Source organism: Paroedura picta, chromosome 2 (genome assembly GCF_049243985.1).
Source record: "Paroedura picta isolate Pp20150507F chromosome 2, Ppicta_v3.0, whole genome shotgun sequence".
Lineage (NCBI taxonomy): Eukaryota > Metazoa > Chordata > Lepidosauria > Squamata > Gekkonidae > Paroedura > Paroedura picta.
Window position 1 is genome coordinate 121,302,979 of NC_135370.1, and position 21,151 is coordinate 121,324,129.

General features: G+C 45.2%; 1 protein-coding gene across 13 annotated transcripts in view; it reads left to right on the top strand.

Moving 5' to 3' along the window:
* Positions 1–744: 744 nt before the first annotated feature.
* PRDM11 (PR/SET domain 11) overlaps positions 745–21,151 on the top strand; it is a 65,146-nt gene continuing 44,739 nt past the window's right edge. For 3 of the 13 annotated variants that reach the window (XM_077322279.1, XM_077322278.1, XM_077322286.1), the window contains exons 1-2: positions 842–1,055; positions 11,765–11,946. Coding sequence is in view for 5 of the 13 variants with exons in the window: in XM_077322274.1 (XP_077178389.1) it covers positions 805–1,055 (251 nt within the window). In the remaining 8 variants the exon portion in view is untranslated. Of the gene's footprint in view, positions 1,056–1,602; positions 1,733–11,764; positions 11,951–13,436; positions 13,538–21,151 lie in introns of those variants that run through there. The other 10 variants (XM_077322280.1, XM_077322281.1, XM_077322274.1 and 7 more) reach the window with 8 other exon arrangements.

Consider the following 21,151-nt stretch of genomic DNA (forward strand, 5'->3'; position numbering starts at 1 on the left):
CTTTGAAGAAAGTTCACCATGGCATGAAAATAAAAATAGGAATATAGGACATTTGGGGATTTTGCAGGTTAAAAAATAGGGGAGGGGGTGCCAAGCTATGACTGACATGGATCGCCTTTATATTGAATGGTATTTACTTATGACCAAATATGTCTAGCATCCTTTGCAAAGAACCCATTTAATTCTACAGGACTAACGTCCGAGTATCCATGCTTTTTGACCTGACTGCGCGACCGCAATCCTACACACGCTTCAGTGGGAGTCCGTCCCACTGAACCAAGTAGTATTTTCTCCCCATAAACAGACCTAGGATCGAGTTGTACAGCGTCCGTTATCCTAACCACACTTTGGTGGGAGCCAGTCCCACTGAATCAAGCAGCATTTCCTCCCAGTCAAGACATCGAAGCAGCACACCACGGGGCGTCAGTTCTGCCCCACAGCGACTCTCCCATGTGTTGGGGGGCGAGAGCGGCTCAGGACTGGGGAGGGCAGGATAAGGCAAGGTCCAAGCAGGGCTCGTGACCCACCGGCGGGGTCTCTGCGTGCTTCGGAGAGTCTGGTGCGGCAAGAGCCGACGGAGTATGGCGCAGAGGGAAGCGGGGGCGCTGGCTGCAAAGGGTGGCTGGCCGGCCGGCGGGCGAGCCAGGGGCGAGCGAGCCGTGGGGCCGAGTGGAGGCTCTGGGGGCCAGAATCCCTGTCGAGTGGCGAGGCAGGGCCTGGAAGCCGGCGCGGCTTCCCTCCTCCTCCTCCCGGTTCGGGGGGTCCCCGGGCTCGGCCCCCGAACGCCCCTCTCTTCCGTTCGCCATGTCATTTCCTGTGCTAATAAGATGGTGGTCACGGCCGGGAGGGAGGGAGCCGCCGCAGCTGCCGCCTCCTCCTCCTCTTCCACCCAGCCCGGCCGGGCCCGGGGACTTGTCCTCGCCTGGGACTAGCGAGCCAGGCTGGGCTGGCCGGCCCGGCGCCCAAGAACGAAGCGGGCGGCGGCGGCGGCGCGTGTCACCGCGGGGAAAGCTGGGCTGCCCCCGGACGAGGAGCCAGGGCCCCGCAGCGCCGAGGTGAGTCAGCCCTTCGGTAGCCAAGGTGGCCACGAAAATGGCTGCGCAGCGCGGGAGGACGGGCGGCCGGCAGGCGAAAGGAGGGAGCCGGCGGGCGCGGGCCTGGGGAGGCGGCTGCGGGGGGAAGGAGTCCGCGGTGATGGGGGGGGTGGAGGAGGAGGGGGCGCTCCCCGCAGCCCTCTCCCAGCGGCGGCGGCGGCGGCAGAGGGCGCGGCCAGCCAGGTAAGTGTCCGCCTCGCGCTCCCCTCCTTCTCCTCCCCCGCTGGGGCGAGCGCTGGGCTGGGCTCGGCCCCTTCCTTCCTCCTTCCCTCCGCCTCCTCCCCGCCCTGCTCTGCCTCTCCTCCCGCTCCGCGGTTGCGCTTTTTTTTCTTTCTTTCCTCTCCTCCTCGAGTTGTTATACTATATCCGGAGAGTGACGCGGCCGCGGTCCAATGGGCGGGCAAGGAGGGCGGGCGAGGGTTCGGGGGTGGAACGCACAGGGGCGGGGTTGCAAAAGAATCGAGGGGGGGGGAGAGAGAGGGCTCGGCTCAGGGCAAGACTGTCGAGTAGGCAGAAGGGTCACTCATCCCGGCCGGGGAGGCCCTGGCGGCGGGCACTCAGGAATAAATATGGCCAGGGGGAAGCCACCGCGGCGGTATTGGGCCGGCCGGCCGGGACAAAAGAATATTTTGGCCAAGGTTATTATACTCGGAGCGACTGGGTGGTGTTTGAGGGCTTCGTCTGTACGGATGGGTGTCGGATAACGGTTGTTTCACGTGTCGTTATGGTTTGCACGTGAACTTTTTTAAAAAAGGTAACGTATAAACGGTATAAGGCTCCTCAAGGCCCTCTTTCTGAAAGCTACCCGACTGGGGCTGACCTCTTTGAGCGGCTGCTTTTCTCATCGGCAGTCCTTTGGAATTGTTAGGACCTGTGGTTTAAACGATTAAATAGACTATCTAACGGGCTGAATTGGGGCAAGCCTCTTTGGAATCAGTGGGTCAGACTCCTGTGCCTGCTTTGGATTGCTGCCTAACAGAATTAGGTTTCATCCCAAACTTAGAATCACTGCGGTGTAGCGAGAGCGATAGAGGAGACCTGGCCGAATTAGCCACAGGAAAGTTCCCAGGGACACCGTATGCTAATAGGCCTCTTATGCACCCTTACAAAAGCCCCCTGCACGGCTGTTTTAGTATTTGAAAAGTGTGTGTGTGTGTGGGGGGGGGGGGGGAGAATGCCATTCTGCAGGCCTGATGAGGACTGGCTCTCATAGCATTTTAAAACAGTGCCATGTCACAAGAAGGGGCTCCAGTTCCCTTTATTCTCTGAACAAAATCCCCTGAACAAAAATAAAGGAAATAAACTTGACCAGAGCCATGGCAACTCATACAGGAGATGGGAGCACATCTTACCTGCTCCCATCACCCTTTCCTTAGGTCTACCATTTATCACCTGAAGAGCAGCGTGAGAAGAGACTAGAGTAGGAGTAGCAGTAGGGCTCCTTCAGTTATGCTTGGTGCCAGTCAGCAATGAGAGGGTCAGGACAGCTGTGCAGTGTGGCTCTCTTGCTCCCCTTACCTGCAGCTGTGCAGTAGGGCTCTCTTGCTCCCCTGGGTTGGAGGCTGAGACTGGCCAGCAAGTGAGTGGACAGCTTCAGCACCCTTTGGTCACTCTTGCTCTTATGCTTCACCCTGGCCAGCTGTGAGAGTGTGTGGCTGTGCAGCTATATGGCCACCCTCCTTAACTGCTGTTCCAACAACTTTTTATCTCTCACTCTCAACTCTTGAGTTGCTACTGCAGTAACAACAACCAGGGCAATTGTACAGTAGTTCCCTCCCCCTTTCACAGACACACAGATTCTAGAGCAGGTACTAAGAAGAAGAGTTGGTTCTGATATGCTGCTTTTCTCTACCCTAAGGAAGCTCAAAGTGGCTTACATTTGCCTTCCCTTCCTCTCGCCACAACAGACATCCTGTGATTGAAATTTCTCAATTTCAATCCTATGCATTGAAAGGCTTACATATTGCTTTTATATTATTTCTTTATTTAGATTTCTTATCCGCCACTCTCAATGGCTCGTGGTGGGTTACAAAACATCTGCATACAAGTCCCCAATAAAATTCCCTTAAAACCACAGACATAAAAAGAACGAAATAGAGAAAAAAATAGAAAAAAGAAGACGATACAGCGGAAGAGGGCAGATGAAGCCCAAGGCCTCCGTGTACATAATGACGGTATCTTTTAGTCCTGAGGGGAGACATACAGATCTTCCTTAGCGCGCTGGCCTCAACTGTAGACCTGGTGGAAGAGCTACGACTTGCAGGCCCTGCAAAATGCTAAAAGCTGCTACGTTTTGGACCAGCTCCAATTTCTGGGTCAAACCCAAGGGCAGGCCTGTGTAGAGTGAGTTACAGAAATTCTTAAGGGAATTTTGGAGGAAATTGAAATGTATGCGATACATACTGTCCTATCAAAACTAAACTATTTTTACTGCTTTAACAACATACAATGCATATAAAATTTCAATATTTGTCATAGTTATGGAATGTAGAAGTTATAAATACTTCAGTTTTGTACAAGCAAAATTTCACATATAACCCCAGTGTAGGGTGCAAGCCGATGTACCCTATAGTATCTGAACACGTGTACCTTAATTTAGTGATCCCCAACCTGTGGGCTCCGGACCACATGTGGTCCTTCGACTAATTGGAGGTGGGCCCCGAAGGACGCCTCCCCCCCCCCCCCGGGCCCTACTTTATCCCTCCTGGCCCTTTACAACACACTTTGGGTGTCATTGTCTCCCATCACTTCCAGATGGGACTATCTCGTTGCAGAGAAACAAGCTCAGGGTTCCCATTGATTTGTCATTGTCATGAATTAAAATAGTGAATATTTTCATGAGTGAAAATAAAATGTTCCTTATGTTCATTGTTGTGGCGTGTCTGTATCTTATTTTGAAGGGATGTTTAAACATTACCATAGCAATCAGAGAGTGTTAGGGCAGTGGTTGAGAGTAGAGGAGTAAACTACCCCCCCCACACACACACACACTGGGCCTCAGTAAAAGGCATTGAGTGGTCTACCAGTTTTCACTCCACTTTTATCTAAATCTAATTCAGATCTCTTTATGATATGTTCAACAGATATAACTTGGGCCTGTTTGGAGCCCCCAAAACGATTTTTGGGGTAGGCACTTACCTTAACATTTACCAGACTTTTGTCCAATTTGGTACCATTTAAATTTAACAGCTGAGTGGCACAGGTCTGCGGCTGACCTGATTTAAAGGGCTCCGCAGAGAAAAAGAAAGAAGCTGATGAACTACTGTCTCCTCTGTGTCGTTCAATAAATTATCAAAATGCAGATCATAAACGAACACGTTCAGAACTTCATCAGTGATTCCTTTGTAGAAATCATAGAATCATAGAGTTAGAAGGGGCCTCCTGGATCATCTAGTCCAACCCCCTGCACTATGCAGGACACTTATAACCTATCGCTCATCCACTGTAACCTGCCACCCCCTTGAATCTTCACAGAATCAGCCTCTACGTCAGATGGCTATCACCTCGTGAGGAAGCCTGTTCCACTGAGAAACTGTTGTAACTGTCAGGAACTTCTTCCGGATGTTTAGATAGAATTTCTTTTGAATAAATTTCATCTCATTGGATCTGGTCAGACCCTCCGGGGAAAGAGAGAACAATTCTGCTCCATCCTCTATGTGGCACCCTTTTAAATACTTGAAGATGGCTATCAGATCCCCTCTCAGTTGACTCCAAGTATGCAAAAAAAGTATTACAATTCTTGTAAAACAAACTATTCTTCATTTCTCCATGGTCCCCCATTACAAATATTGCTGTGAAAATGGGTAAATCGTTTCTCCTGCACCCCAGGCAGGCTGCCCACTTGCCCAGTCAGCGCCATCCCGAAGTGGGCCAGTACAGGTGGCACAAGCCGTGGGCTGGGTGTTCAGGTCGGTGGTGGAGGATCTCTATTTTCCCCTCAGGCCAGGCCTGAAAAGGGCTGGCAAAGGGCAGGCATGCTGCGGCGGGAGTTCTCAGGGTGCGGGGACAGCGGGTGGGTGCCTGGCTCCCCCCAGCAAAATATTAGAGCCATAAAGTGGTAAGGATATTTCTGTATCTACGTGTGAGTCGGAACACTGCATTTAGACTTGTGATTATTTTTCTATCACCTTTTACTTTTGCTTCTTGTCTATCTTCAGCAATTTTAAAGAGTTGCATCAGTCATACAGGGAAGCCTTTCATTTCTTTTGGCTACAGGAATAGGCTTTGTGCATTCTTTCTTGATATCTCTGGTTTCAGCTCATAGTTCTTCTGGCTCATGTTCACTTTAATTTAGCCATGCAAATGTGTTTGTTACATGGTCTTTAAATTCCTTAGGAATGTTGCTTAGATTATATTTTGTCACTATGAATGCATTAGTGTTTTTTTCCTAGTTTTTGATAATAAGAATTCATTTTCTATACCACAGTCAGCTCCTGGTCTTGTTTAAGATGAGAGAATAGAGGTTCTCAATCTTCTGTTTCTGATTACATAATCTATTTGATATCTATATTGGTAGTCTGGTGATGTCCACTTCTATGATTATCTATTGGGTTGCCTGAAGCATGTGTTTGCAATTAACAAATTGTTACCTTCACAGAATTCTATGGTTCATTCTGCTTCATTTCTTGCTTCTAGCCCTGCTCTTCCAACTGTTTGATTTTTCTTTGTTTCCTACTTTTACATGACAGTCACCTATGATTATCAACACATCTTGTTTATGTGTGTGATAAGTTTCTTCTATATCAGTATCTGTATTTGGGGCATAAACATGAATGATGGTTATATTAATAAGCTTTTCATGAAGCCTGACTGATATTATTTGGTCAGACTTTGCATTATAGGCTCTGACTGCCTGTGCTACATCTCACCTCACTATTAGAACAGCTCTATTTCTTCTGTATTAGTCCTTTCCCGAGAAAAACACAGTGAGTTTTGGACTAAAAATGTCCTAATCCAGTTCACTTTAATTTGCTCACTTTGAGGATTGCAATGTTCAAACGTTACATTTTTCATATGGCTTCAAGTTTACCTTGATTCCATACTTTTCATGTTCCATTTTCCTTTTATATGTCTTGAACATCTTTGGACTTTCCTTTTGCATCCATTAACAGCAACAACTGCACGTCCTTCCAACTTCTTTCCAGTTATATCCTCATTAAGAATAACACTACTCATACTTGCCCTAAGCTCTGATTGAGTGCTATCTGACCTAGAGGTTCCATCTTCCAGCACTATATCTGTTTTCAGTTTATACTATCCCATCATATGGCTTTCCAGGTAAGAATTAGTTAGAAGTGATGCCATTCTTTCATACCAAGGTAAGCTGAAGTGGCACTACCATTGTCTACAAAAGATCCTCTGCCAGTGTCACTCTCTGCCAGTAGATAAACTTCAAGGATTCCTCCACCCCCATCACCATAGGGATGGTTCTCTTCTGTTGATGTGACTGTTGATCCCTAAAGGGGATGGATGCATCTTAGTCTGGTGTTTCAGCTGTGACCATTCCTCCTTGTGTGATGCTTTGAGGTGTTTAGAGAGCTTCTGGAATTGCCCTCTGCTTTATTGAAACACAAAACCCCTCACCACATCAAAGTGTGTCCAAGAGGACACAGGGATAGGGTTGGGTAGCCTCAAATGTACAGCTGTTTATCACCTACATTCAGTCTAGTTGTGCATTACCTCAGCAGGTAGTGCCCGTCTACAACTTTGCTTTTAATTTTTTTAAGTTGTTTCGTGAATGGTTTTGGGCATACTTTTTATACCATTAGTTTTCTCTGCCAACGTTTGGGGGGTTAAATAGGACATTACACTGAGGCTGCTCTTGGTTAATGTTTTTTTACTAGACCCATTATGCATGGAGGGGAAGGTCCGTCTCAGAGCTGGAACGACACTGGCGGAAATCCCTGATAATGCACGCTGCCAGCAGCAGCCGAGTGCAGGTTCAATGCAGGCAGCCGAAAAAGCCATGTTAGGGAAACGCGGAACAAAGCGAAGCCTGATGCCCGACCAGGGTGCAACCAAACGCAGCGCCGGAGAGAGAGCGTGCATAATCGGGGAGGGCCGCGGGCCCCCAGGCAATGCTACCCTGGAAGCGGGCGCCGGAACACCATGTTCGGCAGGCACCACCAGCAGCGTACCATGCAGTCAGCGCATGGGAATGAAGGGAACATGGACTGAATGGCGGCTGTGGAGTACAGGACGCAGAAGCAGGACCCTCGGGCTGGGCGGGGGACGTCCCACAGGGGGAGGGGGATCCGGGGGGGAATGTCCTGATTGATGGGCCCGGTCCGGGAAGCCCCGTGCTGCACTCCCATCCAGTTTGCTCCGCATTGCCGTCTCTTTGGCTGTCGCCACTGACTGCTCTGGGTGTTGCCGCTGTGCTGTTCGTACACGGCTTGCCGTGCACCTTCCGCCACCGCATCTTCCATCCAACCCCCACCCACTGTCACGGCAGCCGTGCATAATGGGTCTTAGAGATGCTACCCAACTGATTTATTAAACTTCTCTAATTCTTGGTACTATTGATCATGAAGTTCTCGTGGTGTGGCTGTGAGATACTGTGGGTGGTCATGGCATGGTAAGAGCCTTGATATATGTTGTGGAAGTGAATATGTATGATCAACTAATAAAGTTTACGTTTTGTTGCTTAGCAGTCTGAAATACGAAAGCTTGCCTGTAGTTCTTAACAGATTGATGTGTCCAGCTTCCAAGGAACTGAATGGGATTATGCAGAGTATAGTGACTCCAGTAAACCTTCATTAGTTTGTATGTAGAGCTGGGCTCCTGTGCTTTTTAGAAGTGTGCACAATTTGAGTTACATTCTGAACTTTGTTGTCATTTTGTCTTATGAAGTGTGACTTTATTCAGCAATTTTCAAGTAACCACTTCAGATGTGTTCTGTTTTAATAAGTCCCCCCATCCCCATGTATCAATCAATTTGATCATATTTCAAAATAAAATTGAAGAGGAAATATAGGGGAGCTATATGATAACCTGCAAGTCTGAGCTGGAAAGCAGAACATGAGATGAAAAAATGGAGTAGAGCAGCTTTTAAAGTGACACAGAGCAGGTCTCAGCTGGAAATCAGAAGCATGTTGATTGTTTTAATGTACAACTCTCAGGATGGAGTGGAAAAAAGCATGCAGTATTTGTCTATACTATGCATTAGGGCTGCCACCTGGCCAACTTAAAACCAGTCTGGCCGCTTTGTTTGCCATTTTAGCACTCATGAGTATTTAAGAGAATGCAGAAGTCCAGACAAAGCTGAGGGTTTTTTTTTTAACAAAACATAAAATCATAACTCCTGCTTAAACTCTCAAGAACATGACAGTGGTGGAAAGTCTGATATATAGCTTACTACATGTATAAAAATGTTAACTCAGTTTATAATTTTGTTACTTCATTTATTGTACTTAATAACATCTGCTTAAATTCTTTATATTCATTTTCCCCCTACTACCTTCAGTGAAAACACATTTCCTCCCTTTCATACAGTTGAGGTCAAATGACAAAGGTACAGAGAACCCCCATTGCACAGTTAAAATTCTCGCTTTCGAGGTATAGAAGAAGAAGAAAAGTTGGTTCTTATATGCCGCTTTTCCCTACCTGAAGGAGGCTCAAAGTGGCTTACAGTCACCTTCCCATTCCTCTCCCCACAACAGACACCCTATGGGGTGGGTGAGGCTGAGGTTTTATCAGTGCCGTGGCGAGCCCAAGGTCACCCAGCTGGTTGCATGTGGGGGAGCGCAGAATCGAACCTGGCATGCCAGATTAGAAATCTGCACTCCTAACCACCGCACCAAACTGACTCTCTTGTATACACAGAAAGAGCATCTCCCAGAGATGTGGCATTGATTTGTGAGTAAAATTTAGGGTTCTTAGAATCCTTGTGGCTTCTGTGTGGCCGAATTTTAAACAAAGAAATTGGGGAGTGGATGTCTAACTTTCCTTTCCTCCATACTCAAGGCTGGCTGACTATCCCCCCCCCCCATATGCCACCACACACTAGAGCTAAAAAGTCAGAGAGATGAAAACTTATATCTAGTCTATCTAGGAAGGGACCAAGGGACCAAGCCCTATGAAGATAGGTTGAGGGACTTGGGAATGTTCAGCCTGGAGAAAAGGAGGTTGAGAGGGGACATGATAGCCCTCTTTAAGTATTTGAAAGGTTGTCACTTGGAGGAGGGCAGGATGCTGTTCCCGTTGGCTGCAGAGGAGAGGACACGCAGTAATGGGTTTAAACTTCAAGTACAACGATATAGGCTAGATATCAGGAAAATTTTTTTCACAGTTAGAGTCGTTCAGCAGTGGAATAGGCTGCCTAAGGAGGTGGTGAGCTCCCCCTCACTGGCAGTCTTCAAGCAAAGGTTGGATACACACTTTTCTTGGATGCATTAGGATGCTTAGGGCTGATCTTGCGTAGAGCAGGGGGTTGGACTAGATGGCCTGTATGGCCCCTTCCAACTCTATGATTCTAGGAAACATAAAACAGAAGATACAGAGAGGTCCTCAAATCCCTCTCAGCTTGACCTACCTCATGGGGTGTCTGTTGTGGAGAGAGGAAGTTTTCGGTGTTTGTAAGCCGCTTAGTGAGAAATACAAGTAAATAAATCTCTTCTATTTATTTATTTTAAAAATATTTATTTTAAAAAAGTCTACATTTTTGCAACAGCCTCACTGTTCTTCCTACTGGTATCACCTAATATGATAAAGGAATTGCTTAGTAGTGAAGGAATAAATAGTACCATATGTAGGCTTATCTGGAGTTTTGGGGGTAGAGCCTGAGGAGGGTTGGGGTTGGTGAAGGAGGGACCTTATACCAGATATAATGCTGTGGAGTCTTTCCTCCAAAGCAACCTTTTTTCTAGAGGGGAACTGATTTCTGTAGGGTGGAGATCAGCTGACGGTCCAAACTATACACACAACCAAGTATACCAGTGCTGGCATTCATTTTCTAATATAAAATTCTTCAGCATGAGTATTTCTAGTTACTGTAAGATAATCTTGCTACTGTACATCAGTAGAATGCTTAGAATTCCTTCCAGTCCTCTAGAACAGTGGTCCCCAACTTTTTTATCACTAGGGACTGGTCAACGCTTGACAATTTTACTGAGGCCTGGGGTGGTGGTGGTGGTAGTCTTTTGCCAAGGGACGTCACCGCCACCTGAGCCCCTGCTCCGCTTACTTTCCTGATGGTGCTCCTGACTTCTCGCGGCCCGCTGGGAGGCGCTGCCAGCAGCAGCTGCACAGTGCCACGCTGAGGGGGAGCCCCAGCCGTGGCAGTCGCTGGAGAGCACCAAAGATGAGCCGGCAGAAGAGTGGCAGGGCAGCCCCCGAGGCAGCAGCTGGGGAGGAGGACGAGGAGGAGCTGTGGCCCGGTACCGACTGATCCACCGACTGGTACCAGTATCTGAACCGGGGGTTGAGGACCACTGCTTAGAATCATCAGCCAGTATAACAATATAATCTGCTACACCTCTGGTAATTTTCTCTCTACATACATAATGCCTTAGAGCTTGTAGAAGCTACTTGCTTAAATCTAGAGGGAGAATGAGAAGAAAATAAAAATGAGATGATTTTCAGGGAAAGCACTTCCTCACATAAATATGTTAAAATTCACTAGAGATAGTATGTGAAAAGAGTAAGATTCAAATCCAGTAACACCTTAAAGATAAACAAGATTTCCTGGGTATAAGTGTTAAAGAGTCAAAGCTTTCTTTATCAGATATCTCAGAAGACCTGGTATCTGACCAAGGATGGTTTGACTCTTGAAAATGGACACCTTGGAAGTTTTGATGGTTTAAGGCAGGCTTTCTCAACCACGTTTTCATGAAACTCTGGGTTTCTTCTTGGCCCTGGAGGGTTTTCTGTATATTTTAAAATGTGTTAAACATTTATTGGGTAGTATGAACATATATGGTCATGTGAGACCCACCTCTTCAAAGGGCCAATAATGGGCCTGGAGTGAGTGGGAAGAGGTGGGGCCTTGGGTGGGTATTTACACAGCTATGCTTTCCAAGCATAATCTGCATGATTGCTCCACTTCCAAGGTTTCTCGAAGCTTGAAAAATATTTCATGGGTTTTTCAGTGGTAAAAAAGCTGAGAAAGGCTGGTTTAAGGTGTAATATTTGGTAATATTTCTTTATGAGAAAGAAGATGGTGTGGTACAGCCTTATCTTGTCAGATCTCAAAAGCGAAGCAGGATCAGTACTTGGATGGGAGACGATCAAGGAAGGCTAGGGCAAACCACCTCTGCTTCTGACTTGCCTTGAAAGCCACTTGAGGGATTGCCATAAATTAGTTGTGACTTGATAGCACTTTACAATGTTTCTATATACCATTAATCCATCAAACACCTTTAATGGCATAAATAGATTATAACATTAAAACAATGTTAAATCCTGAGGGAAAACCAGTATGAATGAATTAATTGAATACTATGAGATCAAAAGATAAAACAAGTTAGCTAGTCAACTGACAATATTAAACAGCATTAAACAATCTTGGGAATAACTACTAGAAATTTGGCAACCTCTGTTGTAATGAACAAGTCTGGACACTTCTGCATAACGTATCAGCAGTAGGATTTCTTTGTGAATAAATGGTGAAGCTAAAAGCATTGTGTGCATTCATAAATAGCATATTCTAAATTGCCATATTTTCCTTCCAGAATTGGGTATTGCAAGGAGGCTGAGTGAATTGCTTAAGAGCTGTGTAACAAGGCCAGAAGGTCCGCATGAAGATACTCACACAAATCAAGATGCGAGAGAATTAAAATATAATTGTGTCTTACTTTCAAGAGATACCTATCCTGACAACTCTACGGTCCCTCAACATTTAAAATTGTTCTAAGTAGGTATGTTTCTCATACTCCCCAAACTCAACTAAGACTTTGTATGCTTATGAATTCAGCAGTTGGAATTAATCTAGAAATTTACACACTCCCTGTTGAGTGCATGGCGGGTCTCCAGGCAAGATGCTTAGTTAGGCCACTGAGAAACTCAGATGGTAATTAGCACCTGTAGCTGCAAAGTGGATTAGCACCTGTAGCTGCAGAATCTGTCTACTGGGTCAAATATACTATTATTCAGGTGTGGGCTGCTGCTAGCCAGGGTATAAGCACTGGCAAACGTTTTAAGGGTACAGACCATGTTGTTAATCAGTAGTTGCTCATGCTAGCTGTTGACATAATACAAAGCAATGGCCCAGAGCGCCTTCCATTACCTGTACTTGGTTCACTGACTCTCCTTTCTTAGACTCAGCCAGTCTTGTGTCTGCAAACTCACTGCTGAATTACTGCAATGCATTGTGCTGCCCCTGAAGGTAACCTAGAAACTGCATTTGGCTTAATATGTGTTCGCCTGATGAATGTTAGGCACTAGCTGATGGGAACATATTTTGCCTGTCTTAAAACAGCTACCTCAGCTGCTTTTTTTTTTAGTCCAATAAAGTTGCTAGTTACGATCTTTAAAGTCCCTCCATGGCTTCGGTCCCATTGGTTAGGACTCACCTAAAAAAACATGTCTTCCCAATAAGTCAATTGTGGTCCTCAGGCTATCTCCACCAGGTTTGTCAGCTGTCCTCTATCTGGCTCAGCCAGACTTGGCTATAGTGATACATGTCACATTCACCTCCAGGTTGTAGTGTTGCAGTTCAATCTATGCAGGGCTGCCTTTGAGATTGCTTCAGAAACTTCAGGTTGTCCAGAATGTGGCTACTGTTTTGTTGACCATTCTATCATGGTCATCCTCTAGTTAAGCAAGTGCACTGGTTGCCTATTTGTTTTCCATTCAAGTTCAAGGTGCTGGTTCTTTACTTTAAAGCCCTAAACAGTCTTGGACCTTCATACCTATGGGATTACCCACGGGTGGCTTGACTGTTCTCGCCGAGGACAACAGCTTTTTATATAGTGGTTCTTGGCTGGAGGAACTGTCTTCTAGATGGCATCTGGGCCCTGTGGGGGTCTTTCTGGCTTCCGTAGGGCCTGTAAGATGTTGTTTCACCAGGATTGTTGAAGACAGTTTTCTATTGTTGAAGACAGTTTTCTATTACCTGTTACCAATGTTGCATGTTTTTTGGATAGCAATCTGAGGGCATAGTTGTTGGGTGCCAAATGTTTCTTTTATTCTGATGCCTGTGCTAGGGTATGGTTTTATAGACTGGGATTTAATGTTTTGCAAGTCAGTTTTGTCTTTATTTACAGAAGATTGTCAGCTACCCCAAGCTGTCTGACTCAGGGAAGAGATGGGGTATAAGTGTTAAAATAAACAAATGGCTGCCTCCTTCTGGTTGTTCCCCACCTGACATCAACTAGAGCCTGTGTTTTTTTTTTCCTGTTATAGCTTCCACTTTGTGGAACCAGGTGGGGGCATCTCTAGAGGCTCTGCAAGGCTGTTTTATGTGCCCAAGCTTCCACTGGGATATAGAATGCAGATATCTTTGGGTAGGTGTTATTTAGGGCTTTATTTTATATTTCTAAATTGTGATTTTCAAGCTTCACTAGAGGAAATTAGTGATACATATTATTTTAATAAATAAAAGAAGCATTCATCAAAGCTGCCACTTGGCTTATTTCAATGATCTATAAAAACAAACATACAGATGATATGTAGTATAGCTCTTTCTTGCCTATGTGCACAAAGACACATTGTAGCACAAGACAAAAAAAGTTTATTTGCTTACACAGTATGTTTAACTGTTTTGACTCAAGACCTCTCTTCTGGCTTAGAGTAGCCACTTTGTCTTTAGGCAGTTCTGACAGTGTTACCAGGGCAGAGCACATGGGTGGCTGTGGTTTGGTGTGACTCACTCTTGTGTTCCTAACTCTGATAAGGGCTTTAAGGGAAAAGATGTGTTAATTTTGGAGCCATTTAGGTCAATTATGACTGTGAATTTAGCCAGGGGTTCAGGAATTCTGCCGTAAAAATGTGTCAACTACAAATCATTTCCCTTACCACCCACAGAAGCCCCACCTATGACCATTGGCACTACCACAGAGACTCATCTGCCAACAAACCTGATGGCTGTGGGCACTTGAAAAAATGTTTTGTGGCTATCTGAGGGCAGCACTGTTTTTAATGAAACTAGGTTTGTGGGTGTAATTATTCTTTAATTTTAAAAAATCAGAGTAAGATGATTAAAATAAACAAAAAGCAAGAGTACTGAATATGGGTAGATGAATTCATGGTGGGCTAAGACTGTTGAGGATATGAAGATTCTGTAGGTGTTTCCAGGGAACTTATGGAGAGCTATAATCATTGCTGATAGTTTTGGAACATTATTTACTTTTGCTTAAGCTTAGTGAAGATTTGTTATGAATATCTTTTGAATGCCCTCTGCTTTAAAAAGCATCAGCAGAGTTGAAATTGTTGAAAGGAATGGAATTTACAACACAAGTCTTAGTGAGGGGTGCTGTTAAAATGATTTTGACTGGTCTTAGATATTTGAACGGAAATCTTATGTGTGAAGATCTTGTATTCTGAGTGTTTTAGAATTAATTTTTTGAAGAGCTGTAGCTTCTTCTTCCTTGGATAAGCTGTGTATAATTTGTGCCAGTACTTGTATTGTGCCTCTTGAAGAAGAAAATGCCAGATGAAGTCATTGTATTTTATGTTGCGGTTTCTTTGCATAACAGGAGCAGATTTATGCATGAATCCCTTAGATTTTTTGCTTTCACATTATGGTAAATTTTATTCTAAGATAACAAGTGAAGACATGTTTGTATGCTTTGGTACTTGATTACCTTGGAGCCTTCCTATACACATTTATTTATTCACAGGGATTGGTACTTTTGGAGGATAAAAATTTGCTCCGAGCTCTCGTCCTACTTTAAACTTCCCATTTATATCTGATGCTACAGTTGCAGGAAGGGCAGATTGATCAACTTTCAGGCCACATAGGCAAAGTTACTGCATTGTGATAGGAAGACTGTTTAACAAGATAACAATATGCTTGCATAGTGCATGCGTAGATGTATGCTCCTAGCTGTTTTTCATAGGTCTCCTTAAGACTAATTTAGATTTGTGAAGGTGTCAGGTAAATCCCACATGCCCAAATTTCTGACTGGGTGTGGCTAGACTAGCACTGTGTAAGAGTTATATTCCAATGATGATCTGCTATGAGGGCAAAGGTATGTTTCGGGTTTTTGCTTGTTTAAAGTGCCATTTTCCCCAAACTTCTCCAACAGTCTGGAAATACTAAACTCTGTATATCAAATTTCAGCATTAAAGCTGGTTTTGATGTACTTTAACCATTTAGAGAAATACTTGAAATAGCAATTTGAAATGACCCCTGAATTTTAAGAGCTATATGCCAATGTAATGCTTATAGAATTGAGATAATTATTATATATGAACAAATAGAATTGTATACTGTCACCATTGTTGAGGAGGTAACCACTGAGGAAGGTTTCCCTTTGAAAACTAGCATTGTACTTGGGAACCTGTTTTGGTTACTTCATGGTTACTCTTTCTTTTTGGCATTGAATAAATTACTAGAAAAGAACTATTGGACTTCAAAACAGAACTTTATTGTGGAGCTTGTGGATTCTGACTTTGATTTTACTGACTTTGACCTCTGGAGGAATCGACGGTTCTACTTGCCACTCTGTCACCAAATAGATATAATTGTATACTGTAAAAGTCTTGAAAGCTGTATGAGTATAAAGGTTTTTAGTAACAGCAACCATTTAGTTCAACTCTTTATTAAGAAAAAAATTATTTACAGCATGAGAAACTTAATTTTGGGGATTATTTTAAATCATTTGATTTTAAATTTCTTAAAAATTAGCCTGCTCTGATCTGAAATGTCAGTACTGGAATTTATTTATTTCTGCATTTGTATGCTGCCCTTGTCTAAGGGCTCAGGGTGCTTCACAACAAACATAAACAATATACTTAACATAAAATTCTAAAATACCATTCATTTTAGGGTAAAAATAAAGCAATTCCAGAAGGGCTGCCTCCTCTATAACGAAAGAGGCACACATAATGTGCACTTTTGGTGATCAGTATATAGATTTCAGCTAGTTTTTAAAGATTTTTAGGTAAGGTGACCAGAATTTTTTATATTTCTAGGCAGCTTGGTGTAGTGGTTAGGAGCACATCCTTTTGAGATGGGGAGCCAAGGAAGCTTGTAACCAGACGCGGATGTTGGATTTTCGTAGGGCAAACTTTAATAAACTCAGAGACATGATGAGTGTCATACCATGGATGAGAATGCTGGAAGGGAAGGGAGCATGTGAAGGGTGGGCGCTACTCAAACAAGACCTATTGCATGCTCAAGCAATGACTATCCCAGAAAGACGAAAACACTGCAGGAGCTCTAAGAAGCCTATTTGGATGAACAGAGAACTTCAAGAGGAACTAAGAAAGAAAAGGAAAATGTTCAGAAAATGGAGGGAAGGACAGAGCTCTAAAGAAGAGTACCTACAGGTTACTAGGCACTGTAGATCAATCATCAGAAAGGCCAAAGCTGAGAGTGAGCTAAGATTGGCCAGGGAAGCCCATTGTAACAAGAAAAGATTTTTCAGTTACGTGAGGAGCTAACGTAAAGTAAAGGAGGCAATAGGCCCACTGTTGGGTGCGGATGGACAAACTCTAACGGAAGATGCAGAGAAAGCAGAAAGGCTTAGTGCCTATTTTACATCTGTTTTTTCCCACAGGTCAAAGTGTTTAGGCACATCTAGAGATGGCCATAGCCAAAGGATAGTGTCTGGGTGGCAGGTTAACATGGATAGAGAGGTTGTCGAGAGGCATTTAGCTGCACTGGATGAGTTCAAATCCCCTGGTCCGGATGAAATGCACCCGAGACTACTCAAAGAACTTTCCAGAGAACTTGCACAGCCCTTGTCCATCATCTTCGGAACCTCTTTAAGGACTGGAGATGTCCCGGAGGATTGGAAGAGAGCAAATGTTATTCCGATCTTCAAAAAAGGGAGGAAGGATGACCCAGGAAACTACAGACCAGTGAGTCTGACCTCTGTTGTGGGGAAGATAATGGAGCAGATATTAAAGGGAGCGATCTGCAAACATCTGGTGGACAATTTGGTGATCCAAGGAAGTCAGCATGGATTTGTCTCCAACAGGTCCTGCCAGACCAACCTAGTTTCCTTTTTTGACCAAGTAACAGGTTTGCTGGATCGGGGAAATTCGGTTGATGTCGTTTACTTGGATTTTAGTAAAGCTTTTGACAAGGTTCCCCATGATGTTCTGATGGATAAGTTGAAGGACTGCAATCTGGATTTTCAGATAGTTCGGTGGATAGGGAATTGGTTAGAGAACCGCACTCAAAGAGTTGTTGTCAATGGTTTTTCATCAGACTGGAGAGAGGTGAGTAGCGGGGTACCACAGGGCTTGGTGCTCAGCCCGGTACTTTTTAACATATTTATTAATGATCTAGATGAGGGGGTGGAGGGACTACTCATCAAGTTTGCAGATGACACCAAATTGGGAGGACTGGCAAATACTCCAGAAGATAGAGACAGAGTTCACCGAGATCTGAACACAATGGAAAAATGGGCAAATGAGAACAAGATGCAATTAAATAAAGATAAGTGTAAAGTTCTGCATCTGGGTCAAAAAAATGAAAAGCATGCCTACTGGATGGGGGATACGCTTCTAGGTAGCACTGTGTGTGAACGAGACCTTGGGGTACTTGTAAACTAAACATGAGCAGGCTGTGTGATGCAGTGGTAAAAAGGCAAATGCCATTTTGGGCTGTATCAACAGAGGCATCACATCAAAATCACAAGATGTCATAGTCCCATTGTATACGGCACTGGTCAGACCACACCTGGAGTACTGTGTGCAGTTCTGGAGGCCTCACTTCAAGAAGGACGTAGATAAAATTGAAAGGGTACAGAGGAGAGCGACGAAGATGATCTGAGGCCAAGGGACCAAGCCCTATGAAGATAGGTTGAGGGACTTGGGAATGTTCAGCCTGGAGAAAAGGAGGTTGAGAGGGGACATGATAGCCCTCTTTAAGTATTTGAAAGGTTGTCACTTGGAGGAGGGCAGGATGCTGTTTCTGCTGGCTGCAGAGGAGAGGACACGCAGTAATGGGTTTAAACTTCAAGTACAACGATATAGGCTAGATATCAGGAAAAAGTTTTTCACAGTCAGAGTAGTTCAGCAGTGGAATAGGCTGCCTAAGGAGGTGGTGAGCTCCCCCTCACTGGAAGTCTTCAAGCAAAGGTTGGATACACACTTTTCTTGGATGCTTTAGGATGCTTAGGGCTAATCCTGCGTTGAGCAGGGGGTTGGACTAGATGGCCTGTATGGCCCCTTCCAACTCTATGATTCTATGATTCTATGACACCAAATTGGGAGGACTGGCAAATACTCCGGAAGATAGAGACAGAGTTCAACGAGATCTGAACACAATGGGAAAATGGGCTAATGAGAACAAGATACAATTTAATAAAGATAAGTGTAAAGTTCTGCATCTGGGTCAAAAAAATGAAAAGCATGCCTACTGGATTGGGGATACGCTTCTAGGTAACACTGTGAACGAGACCTTGGAGTTCTTGTGGATTGTAAAATAAACATGAGCAGGCAATGTGATGCAGTGGTAAAAAAGGCAAATGCCATTTTGGGCTATATCAACAGAGGCATCACATCAAAATCACAAGATGTCATAGTCCCATTGTATACGGCACTGGTCAGACCACACCTGGAGTACTGTGTGCAGTTCTGGAGGCCTCACTTCAAGAAGGACGTAGATAAAATTTAAAGGGTACAGAGGAGAGCGACAAAGATGATCTGGGGCCAAGGGACCAAGCCCTATGAAGATAGGTTGAGGGACTTGGGAATGTTCAGCCTGGAGAAAAGGAGGTTGAGTGGGGACATGATAGCCCTCTTTAAGTATTTGAAAGGTTGTCACGTGGAGGAGGGCAGGATGCTGTTTCTGTTGGCTGCAGAGGAGAGGACACACAGTAATGGGTTTAAACTTCAAGTACAACGATATAGGCTAGATATCAGGAAAAAAAAATTCACAGTCAGAGTAGTTCGCAGTGGAATAGGCTGCCTAAGGAGGTGGTGAGCTCCCCCTCACTGGCAGTCTTCAAGCAAAGGTTGGATACACTCTTTTCTTGGATGCTTTAGGATGCTAGGGCTAATCCTGCGTTGAGCAGGGGGTTGGACTAGATGGCCTGTATGGCCCCTTCCAACTCTATGATTCTATGAGCACTGACTTCTAATATGGCGAGCTGGGTTTGATTCCCCACTCCCATACATTCAGCCAATTGGGTGACCTTGGGCTGGCCACAGCACTGATAAAGCTGTTCTGACCAAGAGTAATATCAGGGCTCTCTCAGCCTCACCTACCTCACAGGATGAGTGTTGTGGGGAGAGGAAAGGGTAGGCAATTGAGACTCCTTCTGGTAGACAAAAGTGACATATGCGAACCAACTCTTCTTCAACCTACCAAAACAACTCCCATCTTACTGGACTGGCAAAATTGTCTGAGGTCTCTGCAAGACCTGATCTCCTAGGTAGACTATTCTACAAGGCTGGGGCTAGGACTGAAAAGGTGTTGGCCCTTGTTGAGGCCAGTTTAACCTCTTGGGGCCAGGGATCTTGAGCAAAGATCTTAATCTTCTTGGGGGGGGATGATACGAGGGTCCCTGACCATTGCAGATATGCGGGTCCTTGACCATTTAGGGCTTTAAAGGGGGAGAAGCAGTACTTTGAACCTGATTCAGTCCTCAATCTGAAGCCAGTGCAACTGGAAGAGCACGGTAAATGTGTGCTCTCCATTGGGTCCCATAAGGACCCACACAGCCACACTCTGGACTAGTTGAAGCTTCTGAAGCAGCTTAAAGGGCAGCTCAGAAATGCTTTTGGGAGCTCCTTAAACAATCTTGTTGAACACCTTCCTCAGTGCCAGTACAGAATTCATGTTCCCTTTCATTGTAGTCTGGAGTTAATGAGGCTTGGTTCACCCAAGATTACAAAAATATCTCCTTTACCCCCATGTTTGGTTGATCCCACTGAGCAGCATATTTGGTCTGCTTGGTGGGACTACCATGAATATTTGGAACTGCTTTGTTGTATAATATAAAAAGCTAAGGCCTAAGTGAGCGGAGAGAAGCCGGAGACAGTCTGATCTTTGGACCAATAGGGAGGTGGCACAGCCTAGCCCCTCACCCCGGCCAAAGGCAATCTGGCAACATAACCGCCAATCTGCCCTTGACTCCCACAGGGAGAGGAGGTCTGTAGGGCTGTCAAGGGGGGTGAGAATGGAGGCTTGGACAGGCTGTGTCAACCCTTTTCACCCAAGGGCTGTCCTAACTGTCCCGTCCAACAACTTCCCTCACTTTGCCTCAGACCACCGACAGAGCTGGCAGCTGGCTGGTGAGTGCTCCCCCCTCCCTTCAGGCCTGCTGTGAAGGAGCCTCTGACAGAGAGGAGGGAGGTGTTTCCGAGAGGCACACAGGGGAGTCTGTGGGGGTACTTGAGCTTTCCTTTTGAGGTGGGGAGGAAACTTTTCCCTTCTGCCAAACAGTTGGCTGACAGGGAGGCCATAAAAAAGCTCATTCTCATTTAAAATGCTGCTGTAGTCGGCCTTGCTGCTGAAGGGAAGATGCAGCCAAGCAACTCTCTGCAGATTTGAGGCCTACTGCACAGGGTTGTTGTGTAGATGAAACTGGAATCTGTTGTGGAGGGTCTTTTGCTTCCTGTTTCATCTACACATAAACCCTGTGCAGTAGGCCTTAAGTGTTTCAACTCAACAACAATCTGTGTGGGAGGCCTTAAATGTTTCTTCTCCACAACAACCCTGTTCAGACTTGAAAGCAGCCCTTTTCTCCCTGGGAAGCTGATCTTTATATTCTGCAGATGAGCTATAATTCCAGGAGTACTCCAGGCCCCTCTTGGAGGTTGGCTACCCCTGGGTTGGAAATACATCTGTAGGTTTGGAGGTTGGGACTTCAAAATCGTACAATGCCTCAGAGTCCGGCCTCCAAAGTAGCCATTTTTGCCTGCAGAGCTGATCATTATAATCTAGAGATGAGCATCAAGAGACGATGGTAGAGGCTTGTAGACTGCGGTGGGGGGGG